The 12728-nt window shown below is 44.1% G+C and overlaps 1 protein-coding gene across 10 annotated transcripts in view; it reads right to left on the minus strand.

Moving 5' to 3' along the window:
- TRAK1 (trafficking kinesin protein 1) overlaps positions 1-12728 on the minus strand; it is a 104231-nt gene that overhangs the window by 68847 nt on the left and 22656 nt on the right. For all 10 annotated transcript variants that reach the window (XM_029243171.1, XM_029243169.1, XM_029243175.1 and 7 more), the window contains exon 2: positions 9015-9209. Coding sequence is in view for 3 of the 10 variants with exons in the window: in XM_029243175.1 (XP_029099008.1) it covers positions 9015-9209 (195 nt within the window). In the remaining 7 variants the exon portion in view is untranslated. The remainder of the gene's footprint in view (positions 1-9014; positions 9210-12728) is intronic.

Below are 12728 nucleotides of genomic sequence, written 5' to 3' on the forward strand. Positions count from 1 at the left end.
TGAATATTGTTAATTATACCACTGTGCCTTTAGAAAAGAAGCAGTCGGTTTCATATCAGTGACAGCATTTAGAGGTATCGTTATGTCGGATAAACCATATGTCCTGGAATTATTTTAGGAGCTTTCAGTAGTATTAACTGTATTTTCCCGTTTGTTCAGATTATTTCTGGCGAAGCTTTGTCAACAGTTCCTTTTAAATACGGGTCAATAAGTTCTAAAAACCTACCACTTTTGAAGTCTTCAATGTAAAAATCCTTAAAATAAAGGCTGTCTCTTTAAAAGAAAAAAAATAATTGAGAAAACATTCAAGGAGTATTTACAAATAAAATTTGAAAGAAAAAAAAAAGAAGGGGTAGAATTAAAGGAGATAACTCAAGTTGGCATCGCACAGAGAAAACAAATTGAAAAGATATTTTTAAGAACGATATTAAAAATGATCAGGAGAGTAAGAGTTAAGTTAAAATTACCAATATGTCTTTTGTGATGTTAAAAAAAATTCTATAGGTATACCTCAGAGATCCTGCGTTTTTGGTTCCAGACCACCACTTTCATAAACCAAATATCGCAATAAAGCAAGTCACATGAAATTTTTGGCTTCAAAGTGCATATAAAAGTTATGTTTGTATTATATTGTTGTCTATTAAGTGTGCAATAGCATTATGTCTTAAAAATACGTACATACCTTAATTTAAAAATAACTTATTGCTAAAAAAAATGCTAACCATCATCTGAGCCTTCAGCAAGTGGCAATCTTTTGGCAACTGTAACATCACTCATCACGGGCTTCCCTGGTGGCGCAGTGGTTGAGAGTCCGCCTACCGATGGCAGGGGACACGGGTTCGTGCCCGGTCCGGGAGGATCCCACATGCCGCGGAGCGGCTGGGCCCGTGAGCCCACAACGGGAGAGGCCACAACGGTGAGAGGCCCGCATACCGCAAGAAAAAAAAAAAAGATCACTCATCACGTCCCCATAACAAATATAATAATAATTTAAACTTTTGAAATATTGAGAGATTTATCAAAATGTGACACAGACACACAAAGTGAGCAAATGCTGTTGGAAAAATGGTGCTGACAGATTTGTTCGTTAAAAAAACCTTCAATCTGTAAAAAATGCAGTTATCTGCAAAGCACAATAAAACGAGGTAGGCCTGTATTGTCAGCTCTGTCAAGAAAGCGGCCCAACTAGGACACTATTCCACCCAGCCCCAGCACATCAACATTCTGGTGCCCAGATTTGGGTTAAATCTTAACAGGGCTCCTTGGAGAGTTGCTGATTCCACGTCTTTGGGCAGGAAAATTCAAGACAGGCCTGCAGTAGCATGTTGCAGAAAAGCAAAAGACCACTCCAAAAGGTCTGGGGTAGAAGGGATAAGGAATAGGCACCTGCTTAAAAGGACATCACCAGCCAGCTTGTGATAATTCGAACACCAAAAAGAAAAGATAGCTAATAACAGTTAAAGGAAAGGGGTTGAGTCTGTAAAGGCCACGAACATCAATGAATATGAAAATTAAAAAAGGGCAACCAAGTGAACAAGGCAAATGATATATTGCCTTAGGGAAAGGGGAAAATAATAGAGAGACATTTTTAATCCATCTTAAGAAGTAGGGGAGGGCGGGTGTGTATGACTGTTCTCTTTCTGGCACTAATATCTTTTATAAAGCACTGTATGAACATTTCTCTAAGTAGAGTGGCTATGAATAAGCCAACCACATATGGAATGAGGAGGTAGGTAGAAGAACAGAAAAACCTCATGTTGTGGCCACAACTACCCCCAGGTAGGAGGAGGATCAGATCCTGGGCTGCAAAGTTAGTTATATATTGTCTTTTGTAAGCATTTAAGAGACTCTAATAGATTTGGTCTGCAAAGTTAAGAAGACTCTAATTAAATTAACCTGTAATCAAAGTTAAATGTGTAAAAGAATTTAATAAAATTTCTGAGTTTCTAATTATTAGTTGTGTGAACACATAACTATTCATATACACATACACAATTTAATAGACTCATATGTATATATATATATATACATATAAGAATTTTTAAGTTATTCAATACATTTTAAAAATGACTAAATGCTAACAATTTTGGATTAAATTACTACTGATGCAGTTATGAGTTTGCAGATAACTGCAAATTAAGATGAGTTTCTGATCTTAATTTTTTAAAACACTGCCACTACCAGCCACTGAGCTCCTGTGGCAGAAGGCAGACTGCTAGCGAACAGCTTGCTGTCAACTACCCCCTCCCAAACCATCTCCACCTCATTTCAAGCACAGGAAAAGCAGGCACCCATCCCACCTCCAGGGAGAAGGTGGGGACAGAACAAAGGCAGGAGATGACACCCAACAGAGACCTACAGACTCAAGTGCACCCCAGCCTGGATGCAGTCCTCATTAAAATCACTCATACATCTGAGAAGCATACAGAGAAGAAACAGAGTTCGGATATGTTGCATGGTTCCAAGTTTGCTTCCTGCAACCTGGGAGGGCTGCACAGGGCATCTCACGCCTGGGACCGGCAGGTCATGTAGCAGACGTCACAGGGTTCAAAACGCAAACCAGAAGCTCAGAACACAAACCGTACCTCAGAACCACTACGGCCTGAGCCCATCACCCAGGAGGGGCGGATGGGCTACAAGCTGAGCTGTCATGTCAATTTCCCACCTGAGTCCGTTCCAACTTTGTCTTAGACATGCTGGATTCACATGAAAAGGAAAACGGTCAATCTGTACAGAATTGCTTGCCAAGCATTTTTGTTCTTAAAAGAAAAAGCAAAGATAAATCAGCATTGGAATCTAGAATGATGAGAAAGAGTGAAAGCTGGCAGGTGGCAGGTGACAAAGTAGGCCTAAGGGTCACAGGGTCATCTGCTCACTGGGATAAGTAGCTGGCTGCTCTGCTCACCAGACACTGTGCCCAGGGGTCCTGGTCCCGGTCAGTACCCTGCATGGATGTGGCTGCTTTGGACCTTCAGAGATAAGCTCCTTCAATTCTCCCGGACGCCTGGCGCCCAGGCCCACGCCTGGAGGGGAATGGCGGGGAGGCGGCGCCTTGACCGCGTGTCGCTGACATGTGGGGAGTGATGGTGCAGCCAGAGCTTCTCTGCTTCCACCTTTGACCCTGCAGAACTCTGTGTAGCTAAAAGCAATGAAAATGGGCCCAAGGAAGAGCCCGCTCACAGGAGGAGCGAGCAAGAGAGGGGAGAAGATACAATTCCAGGGCTCACTCAGGTCCTCACCTGGAAACAAAATTGCCTGAGGTCTTGAGAGCAGCAGAAAGGACACAACCAGTACGTGGGCGTTTACATGAAAGAAACTCACGGTAACTATTTATAAATATATTATAATGTGTACGTTTTAGTATTATTTTTGTTAGCTGATGATAATGAAATGTTTTCTCTGGCTATTAGATCCCTTCTCCATGCCCTGTACAACCTCCCCTGACTCCCATCTTTTATCTTTCCTTCCTTCTTTCAACCCCACCTACCACAATGTTTGTCAGCGCTCCACATGGCACCCCTCCCGCAAACACACACGCACACACACACACGCACACAGTGTTTTCTCTTAGGTCACCATCTCATATAACTTTTGACCCCTCCCTTTAGAAGGTCAGCATTGTGTGTTATTTATCCCTTTAATTTGCACAGGCTCAGTGCATATCGTGGTGCCTTTATTTTTGTTTCACTTACGATTTTAGTTAGATGAAGGCAATCTTTGGAAGGGGGCAACAAACAAAATCGTCTTTCTATTCTGTATGTTGTTTTTAATTTTGCTTTGTTTTTACAAAAAAAGATAAGAAAGGAGAAAAAACTTGTTTTTTAATTTGAAGAAGATGCTTTTCCATTTTCTCTTATTTAAGAAGCACTTATTAAGCACCTGTTTAGTACAAGGCACTGGGCTGAGGACTCTGGCCTATTCAGACATGAAGTGGGCATGGGCTGTACCATAATGGTTGGACTAGATCAATGGCCTTTGATTTTTTTGCCGTTGTTTAAATTAAATGTTACAAAATTAAAATGGGACGGGGAGCTGGTTTAACATGCAGGTTCCCAGACGCCATTCACTCCTCCCACACAAGCAAGGTAGACAACTCAGTACAGGATGCCAACGGAAGGCCTCAAGGGCATCTTGTGTTGGCCCAACCTGGTGCAAAGTCCCTGGTTAGGTAATGAAAGAAAATCAATAATCAGATGTCTTTGCTTCCTTAGCCAGAAAACCTCAGCTGAAACTCAAACAAGTCAAGCTCATGAAAGATTACAGGTACATAACAGGCACTCAATAAATACCTGTTGATTGATTCATTAATAATACTTTACAGCAAAAGCAAACAGTGAGATGATATCTTGAAACTCTTATTTGCTTCATAACCTTCTCTTCCTAGGAAAAGGATTGTTCCAGATAAACTCAGAGGTGAAGTTGTCAGCAGATCATTTGCACTTGATACAGAGAGAGATTTCTTCTCTCGTCCAATGCTCCTTAACCAAAAAGTTAACAAAAAGCACTGCTCTTAGAAAAGGAATCAGAAGGAGGCGTAACTACCTACATACCAACACGGCAACCCTCATGGCTGGTGTCCACTAAATGTTATGAGACTAGAAAAATCTACAGCACACAGAGTCATCTCCACTTGAGTTCAGGGAAGCATAACCTATAGACCACAGGACACAGGGGCAAAAATCACAGGGAAGAAGGAAACTTCATCTTGAAATTAAGCTACATCAGGCTAAGTTTCACTTGGGACCGTGACCTTGAGTGAAAGAAAATGAATTCTGAATATGTCGGACACATTTTTATAAATAAATAAGCTACTGACATATTCTAAAGCTGAGGGTTTGCTTTCTTTACATTTACTAAATGTGTTTTATTCCTAAACTAGAATTTTTTTCTTATTTAGCTTCTCTGAGAGAATGGCTAATTAAGACATAAAGTGAGACCAGACAACCTAGGTTTGAAACTCAGCACCCCACCTTACCAGCTGTGTGATTTGGGGCAAAAGCTCCTTAGCTTCCCTGAGCCTCAGTATTCTCATCTGTAGAATAGGGAGAGCAAGACTATTTTATTCAGAGGTCACTGTGAGAATTAAATGAGATACTTGCAAAGCATTAAAAACAGTGCCTGGGGGCTTCCTTGGTGGCGCAGTGGTTGAGAGTCCGCCTGCCGATGCAGGGGACAGGTGTTCGAGCCCTGGGCCGGGAAGATCCCACATGCCGTGGAGCAACTAAGCCCGTGCGCCACAACTACTGAGCCTGCGCTCTAGAGCCTGCAACCCACAACTACTGAGCCCACACACCACAACTACTGAAGCCCGCGTGCCGACAGCCCGTGCTCCGCAACAAGAGAAGACACCACAACGAGAAGCCCGCGCGCCGCAACTAGAGAAAGCCCGCGTGCAGCAACGAAGACCCAACACAGCCAAAAATAACTAAATAAAATAAAACAGTGCCTGGCACACAGTAAGACTATCCTTTCTTCCTGTTGCACCATCGAATCCTAAATGCTCCATATTTATGGGTACATTTGCTGTGTGGGTCATTTTCATTTTCTGTGTTTCTCAGACTCAACAGGAGTGAAAATCCACTTGACTGTTGAAATTTGTCTGAAAAGGTCATTCTACCACCTGGTAAAGGTGGAAACCCAAAGCTTTCTTGCCTCTTCTTAACAAGCCAGGTGAGGGCCAGATTTAAAAGGCAAAGCATCGTTTCTCTCCTCTGGGGGATGACATGTAGGAAAGGGAGATGAGTTTTATCCCACCCAAGGTGTCCGCTCTGATCTGTGTAGCAATGGTGTAGGTGACCCTCTTGTCCAATGGTTCTCACCTGGGGGAGCGTATCAGAACCCCCTGGGGAACCACTTACCCTGATTCCCAAAGAGAACCACTGCCCTGATTGATGCAGAAAATAAATCTAAAATGAAAGGAAGGTTTACGTTGTCTTCCCACACACCTCACAACTGATTTAATATGCTGGGGAGTCACAGTGGTGTGAACCATGGCGTGTCCTGGGTTACAAGTGTAAACAAACAGATGAAATCCAGGTACAGAGCAGGGCTCCTAACCTCTGCTTCCACCGACCCCTGGGCCAGTCTGGCAAGGCTCACACCCCTCCTCAGAAGGAAGATTTAGAGACGTAAAATAAAATACAAAGGACTACATAGGAAACCAATTGTATGTCAATGCAGTTATTAAAACTTCAAAAAGAAGTCTGCGATATCCGTGCCTCTTTATCAATGCACATTAAATAACAAGATCAGCACATCTAATAATGAATGTAATTTCAAAGCAGTGATGAGTAAAGACCTTATTTCTTCTGTATCTGCTTCTTCTGTAGCATGACATGAAAATATCTGTGACTTCTACTGGTGACAAAGTCACAGGCCCTGGTAATACCACTGTGCTTTGTTTTTTCTATGTTCATAATGAAAGTAAATGCTGCATTTCAGTTAGAAGTTTATGAAATTAAGGATGCAATTTTTTTTCCTTTACAAGTTAACAGAACTCCAATTTCTCTCTACAGACCCTTTGGGGGTCCCAGGACCTCAGTTTGAAAGCCCTGCTCTAGAGGGCGCTGTATGTAAGTTAAGAGTTAATGCTTGATCGTTCATTTAACTGATATTTAGCAAATACCCACTTTGCTCTAAGCGCACGTACCACAGAAGAAAATACAGAATTAAGGTTAGACTTGAAGGCAAACATGCTCTAAGAACTTTTGGAATCTCTGCTCAATGTTTATTTTGGTTTTCTAATTTTATTATAATTTGTGTTATGCACTGCCAAATCCACCAGGATTTTTTTTCTCTCTCTCCTTTAAATATATCACTAGAAGCAAAACAAACAAACAAATAATAACAGGCCACAATGTCTGTTCAAGTATACTGTTAAAAGGATTTTAGAAGCTATAGATCAGTGCTATGGAATAAATACTACGAGCCCTCCACACCTCAACTTCCTTGATAATAAAATCAGCCTGGCCCAAACTGTAGTCATTTTACAGGGATGAGATGAGTCAATTCGTATGAAAGGTCTCTGACAACAGTGAGGTATTATCCTTGGGTGGTGTTCCAATCATACTGTGAATGTCAGTGATTGATCAGTGTGTGTATGAGGGACCCGGGAGCCTCCCTCAGCAGAAATGGCCAAGCGGAGTCCTGCAGAATCGCAGGAGGGTCTGTTAAGGAAGAGTAAGTAACACACAGGGATTTCTGGAAAAATAACTCTGCTGTGAATTCTACTGTGAAGCAGTCTGGAGAAACCAAACACGAAACCTACCGGGGAGGTCACCCAGGATGCGGTTTTCCAAAAACTACCACATGTCCCTGGGCATACAGATACCGTGAGTAAAAAACAAAAGTGACTTGTAATGAGCCTCCTCTAGGCTACAAGATACACTGGAAGTTCTGAAGCGTCAACTTGACCATTAGTTCAAGTCTAATGTGCTTCATATCTGCCCTGGTGTAGACTATTCTATTTTTACTCCTATCAAAACTGACCGTCTGCAGTGCTCACAAACAGACTGTAGGGTTTGCATGAAGTATAAAAACACAGGCCAATTTAAACAAAATTCCTTCCTTACTAATATCTAATAGAGAAAATGTGAAAATAGCCCAGATACATGCTAAAGAAGAAACTTGCAAGTTCGACTTGTTTATTATTAATGATTTCACAAATTCAAGAATATTGGAGATTGGTTTGTATTAGCAAAAATAATTACAGAAAACTTTACAGATGCACAAAACGCTGGGTTTTTTTTTCTTTTTTTTCCCCACTTTATTTATTTATTTATTTTTTTGAATAAGTTGGTTTTGAACCAAGTTATCTCGAAGTAGAAGCAGGACTGCTGTACTCTTTTTTTTTTTAAAGGTGACACAATGATACATGGATATGTAAATGATGTCACTTTCAAAGTGACATCACTAATTTAGACTAGGTTCAAATTAACTTGAATTTTAAGTCAGGAGGGTCAAAACAAGAGAGAACTGGTCTTCCCAATCTCACAGGGCTGCCATGAATTTCTAAAGAGAAAAATTACATCAAAATTACATCTTGAGTGAACGTCAGAGATATCATTGGTATATGGTAAATGAACTAGACCTCAATCTAAAAACAAAAAAGCAATATCACTGGTATGAATCTTTTTAATTATCGTATATTTTTCAGATCTGCAAAATCAAGTTTCACATCCTTGTCATCACAAACACACTGAAAGAAGCCCCATCTAGTGTACTGCTCACCCTAACAGGTGTCAGCTCTGCAGCCCACGGCAGGACCAGTTTGCTGCTGCAGCAACATTTTGCCTCTCCTGAATAACCAGTGGGCTTTCACACAGAAATCAGCAGCCTTGATGTGTCAGGCTATGTCCTATAAACACTGAGCAGCCTAGAGATTCCCAATACCTTGGGTTTTAAATGCAGACAAGCTCCTCCCCAACACAAGTTTCTAAGGATTTACATGGAAGGAAATGGGAGCATTTTTTTTTTTGGCCCTGGCTAGGGAAGTCCCTGGGAGCATTTTCTTTTTTCTTTTTCCATCTTTTTTGTTGTTGTTGTTAGTAAACTTTTATTTAGTTAGTTTTTGGAATTTTATTTATTTATTTTTTATACAGCAGGTTCTTATTAGTTATCTATCTTATACATATTAGTGTATATATGTAAATCGCAATCTCCCAATTCATCCCACCACTGCCCCCCCACCCCCCTTTCCCGCCTTGGTGTCCATACGTTTGTTCCCCATATCTGTGACTCCATTTCTGCCCTGCAAACGTGGGAGCATTTTCTGTTCTTCAATATGGTTAAGAGAAAGCTGGTTCAAATGAAAACTCATACTTGTCCCCACTACTCTGACATTTCTATCCAGAAGACTCAAAGTCAAGGCCTTTTATGGGGCTAAATCCCACAGCCGCATTTCTTCAAGTACTTTCCACAGATGGCAGGCTGCAAGATGCAGCGGCCAGTACAAGCACTCACGTGCGGCCATGGCTAAGGAGGACAGGGCATCACAAGAAAGGGGAATCACTCACGGAAGTACTTCAGCGTCTCCTCAATCTGCTCGGTCGTGAGGTCAATGTTGGCATCTGGAGAAATGAGGGGGGTATGGAGCCAGTCGTCGTGGTCATAACCGTAGATGGTGTCAGCTCTTAGCTTGTAATGGGGCAGCTGCTCCTCCAGCAGGCTGATGATCTCAACTTCCGGAAGGTCAGTGCTGTTGCACACGTCTGGAGGGGACAAGATGGAGAGATGAAAGCCCGACCTGGTGGTGGCCCCGCCGCTGCTAGTGACCTAACCCTGGGGCCTACAGCCAGTGTCTTGGCTACTTACCCGCAGCACAGAGAGGCCAGATGAGGCCACATCAGAGATCCTTTTCCAATTTAAATTCTACTCTTGAAACTAGGAGTTATGCATGCTTACCGTCAGACCTACCTGAAATAGTTCCCGCTTGTTTAGCTGCCTACTTTCTGTGATGTAAAGCCAAATTTCTTGTGCTTTCACCATCTGGGCTAAGTCTTTCTTTCCAACCCTTTCTCTGGCCATTCTCTCAATGACTCTACAATTAAGCCAAACCAGTTATAATTTCACCAATATGCCAAACTTCTTCCTGCCACTGTTAAAACCATGTCTCCACATAGATAAGATTTTGCCTTTGTTTAATTCATTCATTCACCTGTTCATCCTCCTGCATTTCCTTCCATCCACCGATCCATCCATCCATCACCACAGCTATATCCTGAGTCCCACAGTCACAGGAGACACGATGCAAAATGCAACAGTCATGGTCCTGCCTTTGCAACGCTTGTATCCTCATGGGGCTTCCAGCCATTAAACCAACAAGTGCCCCTCCGTCGAGGCACAGCTTGAATACCACCTCTCCCCCGACAGAATGGTGTTTTGAGCATACCAGGCAGTATTAACCTGTCTTCCTCAGGAAGAATGTGGACACCTTTGCCCAGAAGAAGGGCTATACCAGAGACTTACCAAAATCCCCATCTCCTTCGTATTTAATAAGAAGGCTGCACGGCAGCCAAAAAAATTACGGAATCACAGGTAAAGAGAGCGTTCAGTGGCCAACTTCCCCCCTTCTGGGGCAGGAGCCCAGGGAAAGCACCTGCTAGCCGCGCCCCCCCCCAAACCTCCTACCACTCCACGCTAACCGTTCTTACTTAATTCAACATATAAAGCTTCACTGCAGGACATTTCGACTCAGGAAGTCCACATGGCTTTTCAAGTGCTTACGGAAAGAGTTATAAGTGGAAAGTAAAGACATCTCAAATTTTACTTGGAGCTCTGGGGACTGGAGGGGGACATGTGAACGCTCAGGATTCTCTGTCTCATGTGGGAAATGTCACAGCCAGCGCACTTGGCATTTCAGCCAGCCCCCACCAGGCTGGAGCTGCTCAGACACTCTGCAAAGGTCTGCGGAGAACAGAGTGATGCCCTCCCCTCGGTCAGGGCCAGCAGCCCAACCTCAAGGCAGACGATGTCTCATATCTCTTTATCATCTCCCACCAACGACAAAACACCCTCCAAAAGGCTCCAGCTGAGCTCCTAACTAAGGAAGTATTTCCTCGTCTCACAGTCGAGTGGGGAGTAAGTTCCCACAAAGCTCATCTCGAGGTGAGGCCTCACAACCATAAAATGACGAGCATCTGGCTGAGGGGATACAGGGTCAAGGAGGGATGACACCCAAACGATGGCATCTCTTGGCTAACCATAGATCTATCTGCTCCACAAAAGCCCACGCCAGCCTGTCCCTAGGAGAACGGGCAGGGTACCAACACATTCCTGCGTGACGCTCCCACACGACAGGCTAGAATCTTCTGGTGTCACTGCCATTTGGTGGTGGGAAAGGCAACGGACTCCAAAAAATAAAAATAAAATCCCTTCTAAGAACACCGTGTTACTTGTGAGCACACTGGCAGCTGCTCAAACGCTGAGACTCCCCTGTCCTTCCAGGTTCCCAGGGCTGAAAGTCAACATATTTACAGTGTGGGTCCTTGTGCCCAAGAGGTATCGTTTTCCTTAAAGCGTATGATGACCAGTGAGATCAAGTATCCAAAGGTGAGGCTGTGTCAAAAAGCCTTTTTAAAAAACTCTGAATGTTTGACTTTTCCGTAATGTGACCCGCCATGTAAACGTCAACAAGTTTTCAGCTGTGTGGCAGGCCCAGAGAATTAGGAGACGATTTTAAAGACTGCCCAGGGAGCTTTCCTTGACCCTGGCTGCAGGGCTAGGGGCCCCAAGGACCCCCTGTGGAGCGGGACACCACCTCTGCCACATGGAGAAGACACATCTGAGGCCTGAGGTTGGGTAAACATAATATGAGAGCCTTTGAGAAGTCCCCCGGAATGCTTTCACTGTGCCAAGCACCAAGCCAGGAGCCTTCAGTGCATTCTCTGACCCTCCCGGCAACCCGCGACGTAGCTAATATTTGCTCTGACTGATAGGTGAGGAAGCTGATTCACGGGAGCTGTGGAATATCTTGTAGGGCAAGGTCGCCTGGCTAAATAAGTGGTAGATTGTGTACAAGAAGCCTCAGCCGTCTGACTGTAAGCTGTGCCCTTCCCTCTGCCATCTGCTGCCCGTCTCCCAGGCGAGAGCACTAGAAATGCTGGGGGATTCCCAGGCTATTCTCAACGGGAAGTTTTCGTCCTCAACAGGTACAGATTTCATAAGTATGGTAGAGGTGTCCGACTAAACACACTGACAAATCAGGGAGGTGTCTGGATGATTTTTCCTTCCAGAGCGTAGGAAGTAGAGACAAGAACTGAAGTAGCTTGTCTGCCAACCCACCCCCACCCCTGGCGCTTACTCAAGCTCTGCGTGAAAGGGCACTGCTGGCCTCACCTGGAGGAAAGGAACCTTTGAATGCTCTCTACGGTCATCATTTCTCCACTGCTCCAGCTCACACTATTAACAAGCTATACCATGTGGTCTCGGGTAAGTCTCAAATGAAGGGCATCCACCTCCTGAGTGAACCCAGGCCCCGAAAGGTCCATGGCTTCTGGCAGATCGACAGCAACAGCAGCCCGGAACCCACCGACCCCCAGCCTGGCAAACCATCAGAGGCCAGGCTCACCCAGGCAAGTCGGGTGGACTTAGGCTCAGCGTCCTCCCCTTCTCCAATTACAACAGCCCCATGGATGCCGGCTCCACCTGTGAAAGACACTTTTAAAATCACAGTATTGCCCTGCTTTAAAAACCTCCCAGCTCCCTATAAAGTGCTTCATGATTCAGCCCGCACTTTCCCAAGACAGAGTCTACTGACTGCTTCCCGATATCCAATTTCTGCTTCTTTCTTTCGGTAAAGTCACCCCGAAGGTGTGGCTGGGCACGTGGCCACACAGCTAAAAACTACATTTTCCACCTTTCCTTGCAGTAAGGTCAGTCCATATGCCTGGTTAACAGGATGTAAACAGAACTTCCGAGTCAGACCCTATCCAACTGTCGAAATGCAGAGATGGGGTGGTGCTGGAGGAGCCGCCTTCAACTGTATAAGTAAAGGCAGCACCTAGGGGGTTACCAGAGCAAACCTGGGTGCCTCGGACAAGCGGATAGGGGCAGCACTCCTGGGCCATCTACCACTTGGACTTTTAAGAGAGAAAGAAATACACAACTACCTTATTAAAGCCACTTCTCAAGTGTCCCTTTAGTGAAGCCACACCAACTTTTTGCCATCCTCCAAACACATTTTTGCACAAACCTTGGTTTGGACGCCAGCTGTTCTAGCTGTCTGGAAT

This window comes from Monodon monoceros, unplaced genomic scaffold (assembly GCF_005190385.1).
Source record: "Monodon monoceros isolate NGI ecotype Baffin Bay Population unplaced genomic scaffold, NGI_Narwhal_1 Super_Scaffold_3, whole genome shotgun sequence".
NCBI classification, from domain to species: Eukaryota; Metazoa; Chordata; class Mammalia; order Artiodactyla; family Monodontidae; genus Monodon; species Monodon monoceros.